Source organism: Marmota flaviventris, chromosome 8, assembly GCF_047511675.1.
Source record: "Marmota flaviventris isolate mMarFla1 chromosome 8, mMarFla1.hap1, whole genome shotgun sequence".
Classification (NCBI taxonomy): domain Eukaryota; kingdom Metazoa; phylum Chordata; class Mammalia; order Rodentia; family Sciuridae; genus Marmota; species Marmota flaviventris.
Genome location: NC_092505.1, coordinates 80,583,908 through 80,601,793, shown reverse-complemented (window position 1 = coordinate 80,601,793; position 17,886 = coordinate 80,583,908). Strand labels below are relative to the sequence as shown.

The following is a 17,886-nucleotide window of genomic DNA, read 5'->3' as shown; positions in this document are numbered from 1 at the left end:
GTTTAAAAGTGTAAACCTAGAAAAGAACATGGGTAGGAAGGATTCCATTGAACAAAGTGGCTTGCATTGTGGCTCAGTTAGAAGGACATGCTTTTTAAGTTCAATTCACCTCCTTTTTACTTCTTAGATAAAAGAACTTTAAATTTTTAGCCTGTCCTTGTTTCCTTAACATTGGCTCTTCATAAGTGTTTAAAGTAGGAAGTCATAAATCTCAATGAATTTTAATAATTATACACACATTTTGGAGGATATTTGTATTACCAGAGTATACATGGTTTTGAAAGCTCAGTCTGTTATTTGTACAAAGTCAAACTGCCTTTGAGGTATTTGTATAAAGATAATATTAATTCAACTTGATAAATATTGCATTGAGCTCCTACCGTGCACAAGCTCTATGCTTGAGCATGAAAAGAAGACTCAGACACATGCAATTCCTCCCTGTTCTCTAGGGTTCATAGCCTGGTGGGAAAGAGAGTGTACACACCAGAGTCACCAGCCAGGCCTACAAGCTAAAGTTGCCCAAGAGGTGTGCATTATTTGATTTCTATGTTTTAAAAACATTTGCATTAATTGTCTTCAGTCAGAAGTTTTACCCTTGAGCTCAACTGAATGCATGTCACCAACTTCGTATTTATTGTATCTGGCAGGCCTGTAAACACATTTGAATTTGGTGCCATTAAATTGAAAAATAAATACTGTATCTGGGATCTCTATTGTATCTCTACTGTAGTATCTAAGGTGATATGGAGGCACACAGGAGGGAGCAGAGAGAATTCTCCCTAGGGATGTCAGTCACATTTTGATGCAGGAGTTAATGTCAGCCAAGACCAAAGGGCCTTCTAGAAAAAGGGAATATGATAGAGGCATGGAGACATGGAATGGCAGGACCAGTTTATGAAATTAAGGAGAAAGAAAAAGAAGAAAAAATATATTCCTTTATCTTATTGAAAAATTACTGTTGCCACTAAAACACTAATACACATGAAATTCACAGCAAACCAATATGTTTCTTATTACTAGCTCCTATCTGTCTAAGATGAATCAGTTAGGGATGGCATTTCCATTAGTAGATCTCATGTTTACATAGGACATTATTTGGCAATTAGTTTTCTATATCCCACTGAATATGAACATAGTTAAACTACTGGACATAATCCCTATCTGGGGAAAATATAAGCTTAATTCAAAAAGCAAATTGAACAAAAATCATGACCTTTAGAGCTTAAAGGAAATTTAGGGAAGTTTTAGTGCAACTCCATAATCTTACAAGGGAGGAAATTTAAGCATTTAAAATATTCACTTTTAAAAATCAAAAAACTATTCTAAATGTATATTAAAACTTATTTTTCAGAATAAGCTTCTTAATCAACTTAAAAATTTTGATTCTCCTTGTTAATGCTTTGACTTTTGAAAATAGCACCTATTATTTTATATATATTCTACAAATGTTAAATTATAAACATTATTCAGGAAAAGCTAAAAATTTATTTTAAAGGCACTAAAGAAACAACTCATAAAAATCTAGCCATGAAACTGCCCTTTTTGCTTCAATACTTTCATTATGACCTATTGAACAATAATTGGATGAGAAATCTATAAAATTCATATTGCGGTGACATGAAGTATTAAAGAAGTCAAAAGCAAAACAATTAAGTTCACAAGATCTTTTTTTTTCTTTATATTTTTTATTGGTTGTTCAAAACATTACAAAGCTCATGATATATCATCTTTCATACATTTGACTCAATTGGGTTTTGAACTCCCATTTTTACCCCAAATACAAATTGCAGAATCACATCGGTTACACACTCACATTTTTACATAATGGCATATTAGTGACTGTTGTATTCTGCTACCTTTCCTTTCCCCTACTATCCCCCATCCCTCCCCTCCCATCATCCCTCTCTACCTCATCTGCTGTTGTTCAATTCTCTCCCTTGTTTCCCCCCCCCCCTTTCCCCTCACATCCTCTTCTATGTAATTTTGTGTAACATTGAGGGTCTCCTACCATTTCCATATGCTTTCCCTTCTCTCTCCCTTTCTCTCCCCCCACTCGTCTTTGTTTAATGTTAATCTTTTACTCATGCTCTTCCTCCCTGTTCTGTTCTTAGTTGCTCTCTTTATATCAAAGAAGACATTTGGCATTTGTTTTTTAAGGATTGGCTAGCTTCACTTAGCATAATCTGCTCTAATGCCATCCATTTCCCTGCAAATTCTATGATTTTGTCATTTTTTATTGCTGTGTAGTACTCCATTGTGTATAGATGCCACATTTTTTTTATCCATTCATCTATTGAAGGGCACTAGGTTGGTTCCACAGTCTAGCTATTGTGAATTGTACCGCTATGATCATTGATGTGGCAGTATCCCTATAGTACGCTCTTTTAAGATCCCCAGGGAATAGTCCGAGGAGGGCGATAGCTGGGTCAAATGGTGGATCCATTCCCAGCTTTCCCAGGTATCTCCATACTGCTTTCCAAATTGGCTGCACCAATTTGCAGTCCCACCAGCAGTGTACAAGTGTACCCTTTTCCCCACATCCTCACCAACACTTATTGTTGTTTGACTTCATAATGGCTGCCAATCTTACTGGAGTGAGATGGTATCTTAGGGTGGATTTGATTTGTATTTCTCTGACTGCTAGAGATGGTGAACATTTTTTCATGTACTTGTTGATTGATTGTATGTCCTCCTCTGTGAAGTGTCTGTTCAGGTCCTTGGCCCATTTGTTGATTGGGTTATTTGTTATCATATTGTTTAATTTTTTGAGTTCTTTGTATATTCTGGATATTAGGGCTCTATCTGAAGTGTGAGGGTTAAAAATTTGCTCTCAGGATGTAGGCTCTCTATTTACCTCTCTTATTGTTTCTCTTGCTGAGAAAAAACTTTTTAGTTTGAGTAAGTCCCATTTATTTATTCTTGTTATTAACTCTTGGGCTATGGGCGTCCTATTAAGGAATTTGGAGCCCGACCCCACAGTATGTAGATCATAGCCAACTTTTTCTTCTATCAGACGCAGTGTCTCTGATTTGATATCTAGCTCCTTGATCCATTTTGAGTTAACTTTTGTGCATGGCGAGAGGAGGGGATTCAGTTTCATTTTGTTGCATATGGATTTCCAATTTTCCCAGCACCATTTGTTGAAGATGCTATCCTTCCTCCATTGCATGCTTTTAGCCCCTTTATCAAATATAAGAAGTTGTAATTTTGTGGATTGGTTTCTGTGTCCTCTATTCTGTACCATTGGTCCACCCGCCTGTTTTGGTACCAGTACCATGCTGTTTTTGTTACTATTGCTTTGTAGTACAGTTTGAACTCTGGTATCGCTATACCTCCAGATTCACACTTCCTGCTTAGAATTGCTTTTGCTATTCTGGGTCTTTTGTTTTTCCATATGAATTTCATTATTGCTTTATCTATTTCTACAAGAAATGCCGTTGGGATTTTAATTGGCATCGCATTGAAACTGTAAAGAACTTTGGGTAATATCGCATTTTGATGATTTTAGTTCTGCCTATCCATGAACAGGGTACATTTTTCCATCTTCTAAGATCTTCTTTTATTTCTCTCTTTAGGGTTCTGTAGTTTTCATTGTATAAGTCTTTCACCTCTTTTGTTAGGTTGATTCCCAAGTATTTTTTTTTTTTGAGGATATTGTGAATGGAGTGGTTGTCCTCATTTCCATTTCAGAGGATTTGTCGCTGATATACAGGAATGCCTTTGATTTATGCATGTTGATTTTATAGCCTGCCACTTTGCTGAATTCATTTATTAGCTCTAATAGTTTCTTTGTAGACCCTTTTGGGTCTGTTAAATATATTATCATATCATCCGCAAATAGCGATAATTTAAGTTCTTCTTTTCCTATTTTTATGCCTTTAATTTCTTTTGTCTGTCTAATTGCTCTGGCTAGTATTTCAAGAACTAAATTGAATAGAAGTGGTGATAGAGGGCATCCCTGTCTTGTTCCAGATTTTAGAGGGAATGCCTTCAGTTTTTCTCCATTTAGGATGATGCTAGCCTGAGGTTTAGCATATATAGCTTTTACAATGTTGAGGTAAGTTCCTGTTATCCCTAGTTTTTCTAGTGTTTTGAACATAAAGGGATGCTGTACTTTGTCAAATGCTTTTTCTGCATCTATTGAGATGATCATATGGTTCTTGTCTTTAAGTCTATTGATGTGGTGAATAGTATTTATTGATTTCCGTATATTGAACCAGGCTTGCATCCCAGGGATGAATCCTACTTGATCATGGTGCACAATTTTTTTGATATGCTTTTGTATTCGATTCGCCAGGATTTTATTGAGAATTTTTTGCATCCAAGTTCATTAGAGATATTGGTCTGTAGTTTTCTTTCTTTGAAGTGTCTTTGTCTGGTTTCGGGATCAGGGTGATGTTGGACTCATAGAATGAATTTGGAAGAGCTCCTTCTTTTTCTATTTCTTGAAATAGCTTGAAAAGTATTGGTATTAATTCTTCTTTGAAGGTTTTATAAAACCCTGCTGTATACCCATCCGGTCCAGGGCTTTCTTTGGTTGGTAGTCTTTTGATGGCTTCTTCTATTTCTTCCTTTGTTATTGGTCTGTTTAAATTGTGTGTGTCTTCCTGACTCAATCTGGGCAGATCGTATGACTTAAGAAATTTATCGATATCTTCACTATCTTCTATTTTATTGGAATATAGGGTTTCAAAATACTTTCTAATTATCTTCTGTATTTCTGTAGTGTCTGTTGTGATATTGCCTTTTTCATGCCGTATGTTAGTAATTTGAGTTCTCTCTCTTCTTCTCTTCGTTAGCATGACTAAGGGCCTGTCGATCTTATTTATTTTTTCAAAGAACCAACTTTTAGTTTTTTCAATGGTTTTTTTTTGTTTCAATTTCGTTGATTTCTGCTCTAATTGTAATTATTTCTTGTCTTCTACTACATTTGATGTTATTTTGCTCTTCCTTTTCTAGGTTTTTGAGGCGTAGTGTGAGTTCATTTATTTGTTGGTTTTTTTCTTTTTTTGAGGAAAGAACTCCAAGAAATGAATTTCCCTCTTAAAACTGCTTTCATTGTGTCCCATAGATTCTGGTATGTTGTGTCTGTATTGTCATTTGTCTCTATGAATTTTTTTTTATCTCCTCCTTTATGTCTTCTGTAACCCACTGATCATTCAGTAACATATTGTTCATTTTCCATGTGATGTAGGATTTTTCCTTCCTTCTTTTATCATTGATTTCCAGTTTCATTCCATTATGATCAGATATGGTGCATGGTATTATCTCCACGCCTTTATATTTACTAAGAGTTGCCCTATGGCATAGTATATGGTATATCTTTGAGTAGGATCCATGTGCTGCTGAGAAGAACCTGTATCCACTTGATGATCGTTGATATATTCTATATACGTCGGTTAAGTCTAGGCTATTGATTGTGCTATTGAGTTCAATAGTTTCTTTATTCAGGTTTTGTCTAGAGGATCTGTCTAATGGTGAGAGCGGTGTGTTGAAGTCACCCATAATTATTGTGTTGTAGTCTATTTGACTCTTGAACTTGAGGAGAGTTTGTTTTATGAACGTTGCAGCTCCATTGTTTGGTGCATATAAATTGATAATTGTTATGTCTTGTTGGTGGATGGTTCCTTTTAACAGTATATAGTGTCCTTCTTCATCCCTTTTGATTAACTTAGGTTTGAAGTTGATTTTATTCGATATGAGTATGGCCACTCCTGCTTGCTTCTGAGGGCCATGTGAGTGAGATGATTTTTCCCAACCTTTTACCTTCAGTCTGTGTATGTCTTTTCCTATCATATGAGTCTCCTGAAGGCAGCATATTCTTGGATTTGTTTTTTTGATCCAGGTTACTAGCCTATGTCTCTTGATTGGTGAGTTTAGGCCATTAACATTTAAGGTTACAATTGAAATATGATTTGTACTTCCAGTCATGTTTATTTATTTATTTATTTTAGTTTGGCTAGTTTTTACTTTTTGGTTATTTTCCTCCCCCTTTACTGAGATATTTCCTGCTGTTAGTTTTGGGCACTATTTTTCAATTCTTCTTCTTGTAGTATTTTGCTCAAAATGCTTTGCAGTGCTGGTTTTCTGGCTGCGAATTCTTTTAGCTTTTGTTTATCATTAAAGATTTTAATTTCATTGTCAAATCTGAAGCTTAATTTTGCTGGATACAGTATTCTTGGTTGGAATCCATTATTTTTCAGCGTTTGAAATACGTTGTTCCAGGATCTTCTCGCTTTCAAAGTCTGTGATGAAAAATCAGTTGTTAACCTAATTGGTTTACCCCTGAATGTAATCTGCCTCCTTTCTCTCATAGCTTTTAATATTCTCTCCTTGTTCTGTATGTTGGCTATCTTCATAATTATATGTCTTGGAGTTGGTCTATTACGGTTTTGAATGTTTGGGGTCCTATAGGCTTCCAGGATTTGGCAATCCATTCCATCTTTCATCTCTGGGAAGTTTTCTAGAATTATTTCATTTAATAGGTTGTCCATTCCTTTGGTTTGATTCTCTGTGCCTTCTTCTATCCCGATGACTCTCAGATTTGGTTTTTTTATTACATCCCATATCTCTTGAATAGATTGCTCGTGGGATTTAAGCATATTTTCTGTGTTGACCTTATTCTTTTCAAGTTGATAAACTTTGTCTTCATTATCTGATGTTCTGACTTCTACTTTATCTAGTCTATTTGTAATATTCTCATTTGAGTTTTTAATTTGGTTTATAGTTTCCTGCATTTCTAGGATTACTGTTTGATTTTTTTTTAAGATCTCTATCTCCTGGTAAAGCTCGTTCTTTGCCATTTGAATTTGTTTGTTTAATTCATTTTCAAAATATACTTTTATTGCTTGGACTTGCTGTCTCATGTCTTCTCTAATATTCCTTTCCATCTGAGTTAGGTATGCCTTGAGTTCTTTCCCTATCCCTGTTTCTGATGCTTCTAGGTCCTCCTGTAGATTTAAGTTGTCCTGCATTGTTTGTACTCCTTTTTTCCCTTGTTTTTTCATGATGTTCACGCTACTTTCCAGTTCTATTTGATTGCTGTGTTTCTGCTCTCTTCTATAAATTTTTTTTTTTTATATATATCTCTGTTGTCTCTCCTTTGTGTTGGTAGACTGTGCTTGCTAAAGTGGATTCCGCTGAGAAGGAATTCCGATGGCCGCTCTCCAGTGACGTCACCTCCCTGCTATGGCGGGCCCCAGGCTCCTTACTGGGGTGTCCGAATGGAGGGGTGGGACTGGACTGTCTCTGGTTGGTTTCAACTCCCGGACGCTGGCGACCAGGCGGTCTCCAGCCACCCAGTCACGCTGGCAGCCGGTGGGCGATTGGTCGCCGGCTGGCAGGCGGTCACCAGCTGCCCAGTCGCGCGGACAGCGGGTGGGCTGTCACTGGCGGGCAGGTGATCTCTAGCCGCCCAGTTGCGGAGTCGGTCACCAGCGGGCGGGCGGTTTCCAGCCGCCCAGTCGCGCAGGCTGCGGGCGGATGATCGGTCGCCGGTGGGCGTGCGGTCTTCAGCCGCCTAGTCATACAGGCAGCGGGCTGGCTGTCGCAGGCGGGCGGGTAGTCCCCAGCTGCCCAGTCATGCGGGCAGCCGGCGGGCGATTGGTCGCCGGCAGTCGTGCGGTTTTCAGCTGCTCAGTCTCAGGGACAATGGGCCGGCTGTCGCAGGCGGGCGGGCGATCTCTAGCCGCCCAGTCGCAATGGCAACGGGCCGGCTGTCACTGGTGGGCGGGCGATCTCTAGCCGCCCAGTCGCGAGGTTGGACGCCGGCGGGTAGGCGGTCTCCAGCTACCCAATCGCGTGGGCAGCCGGCGGGCGATCTGTTGCCCACAGGCATGCGGTCTCCAGCTGCTCAGTCGCAGGGGAAATGGGCTGGCTGTCGCAGGCAGGCGTGCGGTCTCCAGCCACCCAGTCGCAGGGGCAATGGGCCGGCTGTTGCTGGTGGGCGGGCAATCTCTAGCTGCCCAGTCTCCAGGTCAGTTGCCGGCGGGGGGCGGACTCCAGCCACCCAGTCGCGCGGGCCTGGCCTCTAGTCCCCTGGTTTCTCCTGCTAGTCCTGGTTTCTCCTGCTAGACCAGATTTCCCCTGAGTGATGCTTCTCGGCAGTTCAAACTGTACTCTGGGCCTGCCGTTTGTTGGGCGTGGAGGGTGGCTATTGAGAACCCCAGGCACTCTATTGTTTTGATTTTTTCCGCTTGCCCCTCCCCCCACGCTGGCAATACAGGTTTCGTTTTCCCCGCTGATGGGAGGGGGAGTTGAAGGTCGGGTGTCTCTAGTTTTCCCCGCGTCTTTATGCAGGCTTCTCTGATAATCCCTCCCCCGGAGAGCCTTGGAGAGATTTTATGTGAATTCCCCGCTGTATGGGAGATGAGCTGAGTAACACGCACCTGTTTTATTGTTGCAATCTGTTGGAGAGTGGCGGTGGTTACTTCAGCTCTCCAAGATGATGGCCGCTGGTTTCCTTGGTGGAGTTTCCGTTGTGGGGGATAGAGCTGTCCTGCTTCCTTCCCCGTCTGAAATCGCGAATTCAGCCCGGGGCTCTGTGAGTGCTCAGGCGGCAGGATTCCACAGAATCTGCAGGAATCTCCCTGCTTGCTGGTCGCTTCTCAGTGGCTCCCCGCCGTCTGTAGCCGCGGGGCGGGCCGCGCGGATCAGTCAGCCCGGATCTCCAGTCGCACAGTTGGCTCGTCTATGAGACTCAATTACCAGACCTCGGTGCTGGAAATCCTTCCTCTAGGTTTCGGTGCACCCCCATTTTGCTGTAAGTTCCTAACAAGATAGTTTTTTGTCGTTCTAACTCGTTATTCACCCGCGCAGTGGCACGGTATACGGGGTGTGATGCACTCTATTCGTGGCCATCTTGGGACCACAAGATCTTTAATTGTATTTGGTGCTGAAGAATCTGGACTAAGTTTAGTTAGGAAAGTAAAGAAGAAAACACTAAATTAATTGTAGGGGTATTTCTAAAAATTTATAAAATGGACAAAATTCTAGAGTATATCTTTGCCTTTCCTGAAAAAAATGGTCACATCAAAAATTATTTGATTTCCTATTTTTTATATGATAAATGCATGTCATAAGTAAAGAAAAAAGTTTCAATAAACATTTACTGAATAAATAATTCAATGAATGAATAAAAATATGAATGAATGAGTTATTCATAGTTAGTTTTCACATTCAATAAAAAAAAAAATAGCTATTTTCTAGCCAAAGAAGGTAACTATTGGCCTAGGAAGCAATTGAGTGAGTACTTCCCTAAATTCCAGCAAGATAGCAGCCTACAAAAGAATTGGTCACTTTTTATTTAATTATATATTTTTTAATTAGTTTAATTATATATATAATTATATTATTTTTATTTAATTATATATGTGTATATATATAATTAAATAAGGTAATCAATTTTAATATATTTATATATTTAATCATATAATCACACACACATATATACATATATACACATATGTATATGTATATATGATTTTGGAGGATATATATATGTATCTCCACTTATTCAATTTGTATTTATTGGAAACTCCCTCTGTACATCTTTTGATCATAGTGATATGATCCCTGTTAAGGAGACAAGGTTGGACTCCCTGCTGGCCTAGAGCAAATCACAATGAAACAGTAATATTTTCTATACAGGTCAAGCAGCTTAATCTTTTCTAACATATATGCTACTCACTAAAGAGAGCCAAAATAAATCTCTATGGAGTACTAGATGCACTCTTCCTAGGCTTTGCCTTAAAATGGCAATTCTTATTTTTGTGGGTCTTTCTCTCTGGTGATGTAAGCTTAGTGATTCTTCCATCTCATCGACCATCACAGAAAACTAAGTAGCAATAGCTCAAACTTAATGGGTTTGTGGTTTCTTTTCTTTATTTCTGTTAGTGTAGGAGAGAACATATGATGCTAAAAGTTATCATAACCGAGAAATAGAAGTGAGAGACATGTTGAAAACCTCAGTTACATGAAGAACGAGGAAAGCCCATGTTTGACAAAGAAAGGGCAAATGAAAGTGTCATGGTAGAGAATCCTTCAAGGTTCAGGAGTAATCAGTCCTCAAGGAGAGCAGCCCTGTGTGCGGCGTTTGGTCAAACAAACTATTTTATCTTTGTACTATGCAGTTCTGCTTCTCCGAAGTACCATGGCTAATGCAAAACAGTTGCAGAATGGCTTCTGTGTGCAGATTCCAGAACTCAATGCTGTATACTTGAGGATGAAGAAGGGATCTTTCAGCCTACATCTTGGGAGCAAATCTTTACCCTCACACATCAGATACAGCACTAATTTCTAAGATATATATAGAACTCAAAAAGCTAAACACCCCCCGAAAAAAACAAATAACCCAATCAATAAACGGGCCAAGGACCTGAACAGACACTTCTCAGAAGAAGATATACAATCAATCAACAAATATATGAAAAAAATATTCATCATCGCTAGCAATTAGAGACATGCAAATAAAAACTACTCTAAGATTTCATCTCACTCCAGTCAGAATGGCAGCTATTATGAATATGAACAACAATAAGTGTTGGTGAGGATGTGGGGGAAAAGGCACACTTATACACTGCTGATGGGACTGCAAATTGGTGCAGCCAATATGGAAAGCAATATGGAGATTTCTTGGAAAATTGGGAATGGAACCACCATTTGACCCAGCTATCCCTCTCCTCGGTCTATACTCAAAGGACTTTAAAAAAGCATACTACAGAGACACGCCACATCAATGTTTATAGCAGCACAATTCACAATAGCTAAACTATGGAATCAACCTAGATGCCCTTCAATAGATAAATGGATAAAAAAATATGGCATATATACACAATGGAATATTATTCAGCAATAAAAGAGAATAAAATCATGGCACTTGCAGGTAAATGGATGGAGTTAGAGAAGATAATGATAAGTGAAGTCAGCCAATCCCAAAAAACCAAATGCCGAATGTTTTCTCTGATATAACGAGGCTGATTCATAGTGGGATCGGGGAAGGGAGCATGGGAGTAATAGACAAACTCTAGATAGGGCAGATGGGTGGGAGGGGAAGGGAGGGGTATGGGGTTAAAAATGATGATGGATGGTGGAATGTTATGGGCATTATTATCCAAAGTACACATATGAAGACACAAATTGGTGTGAATATACTTTTTATACAACCAGAGATACGAAAAAAAAAAAAAATAGAGAAGGGATCTCTCCTCTGAATGCATTCAGATTTAGTGTTTAGCTCTCCAAGTCTTTGGTCACACCCCATTAGTAAATATTTTTGAGTCAAATTTGTCTACTACATAGATATATATGTATAAGTCATATGTATGTACTACTTTATTGAATTTGTTGCATTTTGTGTTTAATATAAAACATGTTAAATATAAAATAAAAAAATTTTGAAATAATATAATCTCATGTTAATAGTATAAAATTTTAAAATTTACAGTCTGATTTTAAGTTCAATTTATTTCAAAACTTGATTTCAAATAATTACTATATACAGGCAGATCATACATACAATGCTAAATATTTATGGCCAGATGTGTTATGATACAAATGAAATTCTTAACTTCTAATACTATTCCCAAGGTTTTTTGTGGCCCTTCTTTTGACATCTGATAGATCATTCTTGCTTTTCATAATCTAGTTGATGAAGAATTCATTTTAAGAGTTGAAGAGATGGATATTCCATGTTCTCTTTGCTCACTTGTGCTTTATTATATATTTTCTAATATATATCCAAGGTTGAGAACTACTATGTAAGGAGCAAGGTGGCCTTCTAGGATCACTGTCTTGGAACAGGTAAAATCAAGGCCTTGCTCTAATTGCTCAAGTCCTTGAAATAAATTGTTTACTTTATCCATTTTTTAGCCTTTTTTTGTCACTGTTTTATTGGTTGAACAAGTCATCTCCAAAATTGTCTCATTACATACCTCTAACAATAAAAAATGTTTGAGCACCCTTCTCAGGAGGTATTATGATTATATTTTAGTTATAATTTACTTGTAAGAACTATTATTGATAATATATATAGTATATATACATATATATACAAAAATACACAAAAAAACAATGCTAAAGGATAAGATAAAGAATAAAAGTATAATTTCTAGTATTTTCTTTCTACTATTTATCTTCTATGTACTCTGCTGCTCTACTTACCACCCCAATTTTGAAAACTCTGGTATAAAGTAAACTGATAGCTGAACAATCTATTATAGAGGAGAACCAAACATAGTAATGAGCAAATTAATCTTCTTACAGCACCTCAAACATGTCTCTCTCTCTCTCTCTCTCTCTCTCTCTCTCTCTCTCTCTATATATATATATATATATATATATATATATATATATAATTTTTTAATTAGTTTAATTAGTTATATATGACAGCAGAATGTACTTTGATACATCATATATAATAGAGTATAATGTCTCATTCTTCTGGTTGTACATGGTGTAGAATAGTTATATATATATATGAAGAGACAGAGAGTAATAATGTCTGATTCATTCTACTATTCTTCTTACCCCCATACCTCCTGCCTTCCCTTTACTCCCCTGTACCTAACGTAATTCTACTCTTCCCTAGCACCCTCCACCCATTGTCATCCAGCCTTTATTTTTTGAGGATTGGATTATTTTACATATATTTTAGTTGTAGGTGAACACAATACCTTTGTTTTATTTATACATTTTTATGTGGTGCTGAGGATTGAGCCCAGTGTCTCACGGGTGCTAGTTAAGTGCTCTACCACTGAGGTACAACACCAGCCCTATGTTTATGTTTTAAGTTTTCAATTCTAAATTTTATCTAATTAAATCATTGTTTCCATTGGATACACATAGATCATAATTGTTACTTGCAACAAAGCAACATAATGAAAAACAATGTGAAGGAGCCATATCTCAGAAATTCCTATTGCGGGGATATTGCCCTTGTTATTAAACTTTTGGCATCCATGTTCAATTATTGATACATCTTCTTCAGAGAAGGGATTTCCTCTATTAGGGGTTTGTGTGCATATGTGGAGGGAAGGAGTTAGAAAATTTCACCTATTTTTATCTCTATTTCGTACCTAAAAAGGCTTCTCTTTAAAAAAAAAAAACTGTTCGATTGTATTTATGGTAATTTGCTTCTGCTTTCTCGTCACAAACAGCCCCAGGAAGTAGGATCACTTATCATTTTTATTTGTCAAATGAGGAAATTGAGGCACAAAGGGTTTCAGGTCATAGTTTATTACCTTTTACATGAATTCTTAGTGTTGCCTAATTTCCAATATAGATTTATTTCAGATTGCTCTAATAAACAAATGCAAAATGGGATTTTGTTTCTTAGAGTTTATGTCAGATATATTTTAACTATTTGAAGCTGGTTAACCTAAAAGCCAACTCATTATCAAATACAGTATCTCAGTAATCAGAATCCTCCTTTAATTGATCAAGTCAGATGTCAGAATACAAGCATTGTCAACTTCTACATTTTTTTCACACCCTAGTCTCATTAAATGACCAATTAATAGCAGCTATTTTTAAAAATCATTCATTACTCTTGTACATACTTCTCAGTGGGTGCTACTAGCATTTGGAGAAAGAATTCTCATTTTGCAGCAAGTACATCACATCTTGCAATACCTTCAGCCCTCCATGTACTAAACACTAGTAATGCCTTTTCCAGGTCATAATTTTATGATGTTCTAGGATGAAGGTAATACCAAAGTTGAGAACCACTGTACCACTGAAGGACTCAAGACCACTAACAAACCAGACACTCAAGTATTGAGTTCATAAATCAACTTAATAAATACTTAATGAGTATAAATAAAAATAAATACCCATGGAAAGTGACATTTCTCTGGCTAAACTTTATAGACATTGCTTCTTCTTTAGCTTCAATATAATTGATTAATTAAATTCCATAATTTATTTTAAAAAATAATAATCTAGTCATAGATGGTCAGCAACTTGAGCAATTGGAGAAACCAGACCTAAATTATTTCACAACAAATCCTTAAGCTTAATTTCTTATAGATGAAGGGATAAGGAAATTCCAACCAAAAAGAATTTCAGTTTTTCCTGAATGAATTGTGAAAACTTAGAGCTGTATGCTTTTTCTATTGACAGGACTGACCTTAAGATGAAAAATGATAAGGAGTTATTCTCACATAATACAATATCTCAGCTGAATATGTATTCTTGTACAGCAGTTTTTCTGTTTTGTTTTTCATCTGTAAAAAAAAAAAAAAAAAAAAAATGAGAGCTCCTGTTGGAAGACACACCACAATAAATGAAAGACCTTCCTAACCATGGTAAAGAAGCATAACAAAGCCATGATGAATGATGCAGCAAGTTGAGGGAAGGGAAAGCTGCTATTAAACACGACAGACTGTCACAACCACAGAAACAGTAATCAGAGTAATCATAGCAATAAAATAATGTTTGTATTTAGTTCCTTTCAAGGAGCTAAAATAATGGCATCTTTTCTAAGTTCGCAGTTTTTGATAACGTTAGCAAAAACATAAAAATCTCTAAATGTGTAGCATATTAACATTATTTGGAGTTACTGTTCTACATACTTTTGTTGTTTTTCTTTAAACTTCCTTTAAGATTATTTTTATCCTTGCTTCTTTGTTCTGCATGACCAAATTATTCTTTTTCTTTATGATAATAATTTTTCTTTCTTTCTTTCTTTCTTTCTTTAACTCAGGGATACTTTACTACTGAGCCACATCCCCAACCCTTTTTTATTTATTTATTTATTTTTATTTAGAGATGGGGTCTTGCTAAGTTACTAGGGTCTTCCTGAATTTGTAAAGCTGGCTTTGAACTTGGGATGGGATTCTCCTGCCTCAGCCTCCTGAGCCTCTGTGATTACAGGCATGTGCCACTGCACCCAGCTATGATAATATTCTTGACACCAGCTCCCTAATTACTTGATTTTAATAAATCAAATATCAGATAAAATGGAATTATTTTATTTTTAAGAGCATATAATTAAAATCTGCATGTCTTGTAATTAATTATTTTCCTATTATAATGATAGCATTTCTATTATAATCTTATACATGCCATATAAATGTATGATAAGCTTACCTCCATCAGGTACTCAGCTAAAGCCTTCATTGGTTATGAGGTTTCCCCAGACAATGATGAAACATCACAATGTGGAAAATGCCTTATATGGGAGACACTGCACACCAGTTTTTGTATTCTGTGATAAATATTCCACACAGTCGCAGAGAGAAATTAGTTCCACTGTTTCTTCAAAGTTACCTCAGAGAACCTTCTGACCTACCCCTTGGTACTTTCACTACTTCTCTTAATGTTGAAGGGTTTCTAGCTCTGCCTGATAGGACCAGTTTACTATGAAATGTATGTATACAGTATGTCATTTTCTGTCTATGCTTTCTTTAATACAGTGTATAATATATGGTCACCACCTATTAAAATGTACAAACTTTTATACAAATACCTCTGAAGATCTAACAGATTCTGGCTTTTCTTTATCAAAGACTTTCTCTATAGAAGGAAGAGTGTGGTCTACTTGGTCCCCTTAGTTCTGACCTAAATTCAAAGATGCTCCAATATTAACTTATTTTGGGAAGAAAATTTTGGTTGAGAAACAGAGTAGTGTCTTCAACAAACCCAGGATTTTTTGCTAAATCTCACCCCAGCATACAATCTGTGATGGTGCTCAGCCCAATGGGCATTTCAGAGGGCCCAGATGAGATAGATGCCTTCCAATCATCAGTGTAATTTGCCTTCAGGGTCCTATTGTGATTATACCTTAGATTGGCCATCTCCATTATCAGTGCTGTCCTTTCACTGATATCACATATATATTCGATTTACTTCCGAGTGATTTCAACATCTTTCAACTCATTGAGATGCCAAATGATAATGTTATTATTTCAAAATGCAGTATTTCTAACTCATATTCAAAGGATATCCTAATCTTTCAAATAGGAAATGGTTCGCTGTTCATTTTCACTCTATAGTGGAGTTTGATCCTGTTGTTTGTCAGTAATGTGACATCACTTCCCGTGTCCAGGCCTCAGTTGTTCATTTGAATAATGAGAGTATTGGATGATCTCTAAAGTTCTTTTTAGCTCTAATATCCTTTTATTCCATGTTACATCATATAATTTTACGGATAAATTTCAAAACAGTTCACTATTTTTTTTCATCTCACATAGCCCTCCTAAAAATGAAAAAGCATATGGTTCTACCTTTGCAAACTCTAATGTCTTGTCCCTGACAGAAAACAAACTAAGAATTGTGCATGTTGATTGTTTTATTCTTGTTTCAAAAACATTTGTGATTACCATATGAATAAAACTCCTCCTCATTTTAGACACTAATACTAATACACCTAAAGCAAAACGCTGTTCATTTTGAAACAGCATGGATCACAGATTCCATCATGGCTGTTTTCTGAGTGTTTATAATGCATATGAGTATGAATTCTGCAAACAATATAAATGACTGACATTTGTGTCTACCTGGACATTGTGTAGCATGACTTTCCGTTCTAAATGTAGATTTAAAAATTTAACTTATCATTCTGATGCTAAGTTTCTAAACCCTGTTTAATTGTAATAAGAGCTTTATTTCCAAGAAACGAAGCTATTTTTAAATTTATGAGTAAAAAATATGCATTACATTCCTTTCATTTCATACCTTCTTTATAATGTTTGATGTCTTTGTTGATTTTAGGTTTTATTTCAAGTGAATTATCAACCACTTTTTATACAGGCGACTTTGACTAATGCCAATTTTTATCTCTTAAAAGGATCCTTCCCGGCCATTGGGGTGGAGGCGTTCTGCCCCAGCTTCCTGAGGGCAGGGTTTTTAAATAGCATCCAGGCCCCGCATCCAGTGCCAGCGGGAGGATCTTTGCCCCCCAGGATTCCTGCTGGTAGGTATTTCAGGTGAAGTTTCTGCCACTGTGTATAGCAATAGGACTGTGCTAACAGGTGATAAACTTGCACTACAAAAATGAGTGTTTCTAAAATATGATGTAGAGAAGAAATGCAATTGTCTCTTTATAATGTAGCAACTATGCTTACAGTACCTAGTACTGTGAAAATAAAGAAAGTGGAAAGAGAATATGGACCTCAAATATCTGACCAGCCTAGTATTGCCTTTGGGGGAAAGTTTTGTTTTCATAAATAAGAAGTAGAATTCAGATCCTTAATCTATAACTCAAGAATGAAACAGGGGGACTGGGGCTGGGGCTGGGGCTTAGTGGTAGAGCACTCGCCTGGCATGCGTGAGGCAATGGGTTCTACCCTCAGTACCACATAAATCTAAAATAAAAGATATTGTGTCCATCTAAAACTAAAAAGTAAATATTAAAAAAAAAAAGAATGAAACAAGGATGGATTTAAGCCACTTGGCCAACTGGAATTGACCAGAAAAGAATTAAAGGATTAAATGTTCTTGACAGAAAGAGTCATTCCATATTTGTGTGAGTTTATAGAGATTTAATTAAGGTTCCATTTCACTAAAGAAAAATAATTTGAAGAAAGGCCAGAACATAGCAAATTTGGAAGAAATTTTTGAGAAAGGAAATTAAGGTTCAGTTCTCTCTAAAAATGGCATTCTAGTAAAGCCACAAAGCAAAATATAGGATATTAAGCATTTTTAAATACAGTTTCATTGTTTAGCAAAATACTTTGTGGGTTATCTACAGTATAACTATTATCACAAATTGTTTTTTCCTGTCATTTAATAAAATACCCAGCTGCCTTCTCTCATTGTTTCTGAATGCTGCAGATCTACTATATGTTTTATGTATCTTCATAAGACAAAATAGATTGATTCTTCAGGTTTTTATCATAATTCTTGTGTTTTATCATAATTAATATTACAAATTCTGGTAATGACCTC

The 17,886-nt window shown here is 36.7% G+C and overlaps 1 protein-coding gene across 1 annotated transcript in view; it reads left to right on the top strand.

Moving 5' to 3' along the window:
- Positions 1 to 17,886, top strand: part of Epha6 (EPH receptor A6) — an 808,736-nt gene that overhangs the window by 643,178 nt on the left and 147,672 nt on the right. Inside the window, exon 12 of the mRNA XM_027943203.3 lies at positions 16,787 to 16,912. Coding sequence (XP_027799004.2) covers positions 16,787 to 16,912 — 126 coding nt within the window. The remainder of the gene's footprint in view (positions 1 to 16,786; positions 16,913 to 17,886) is intronic.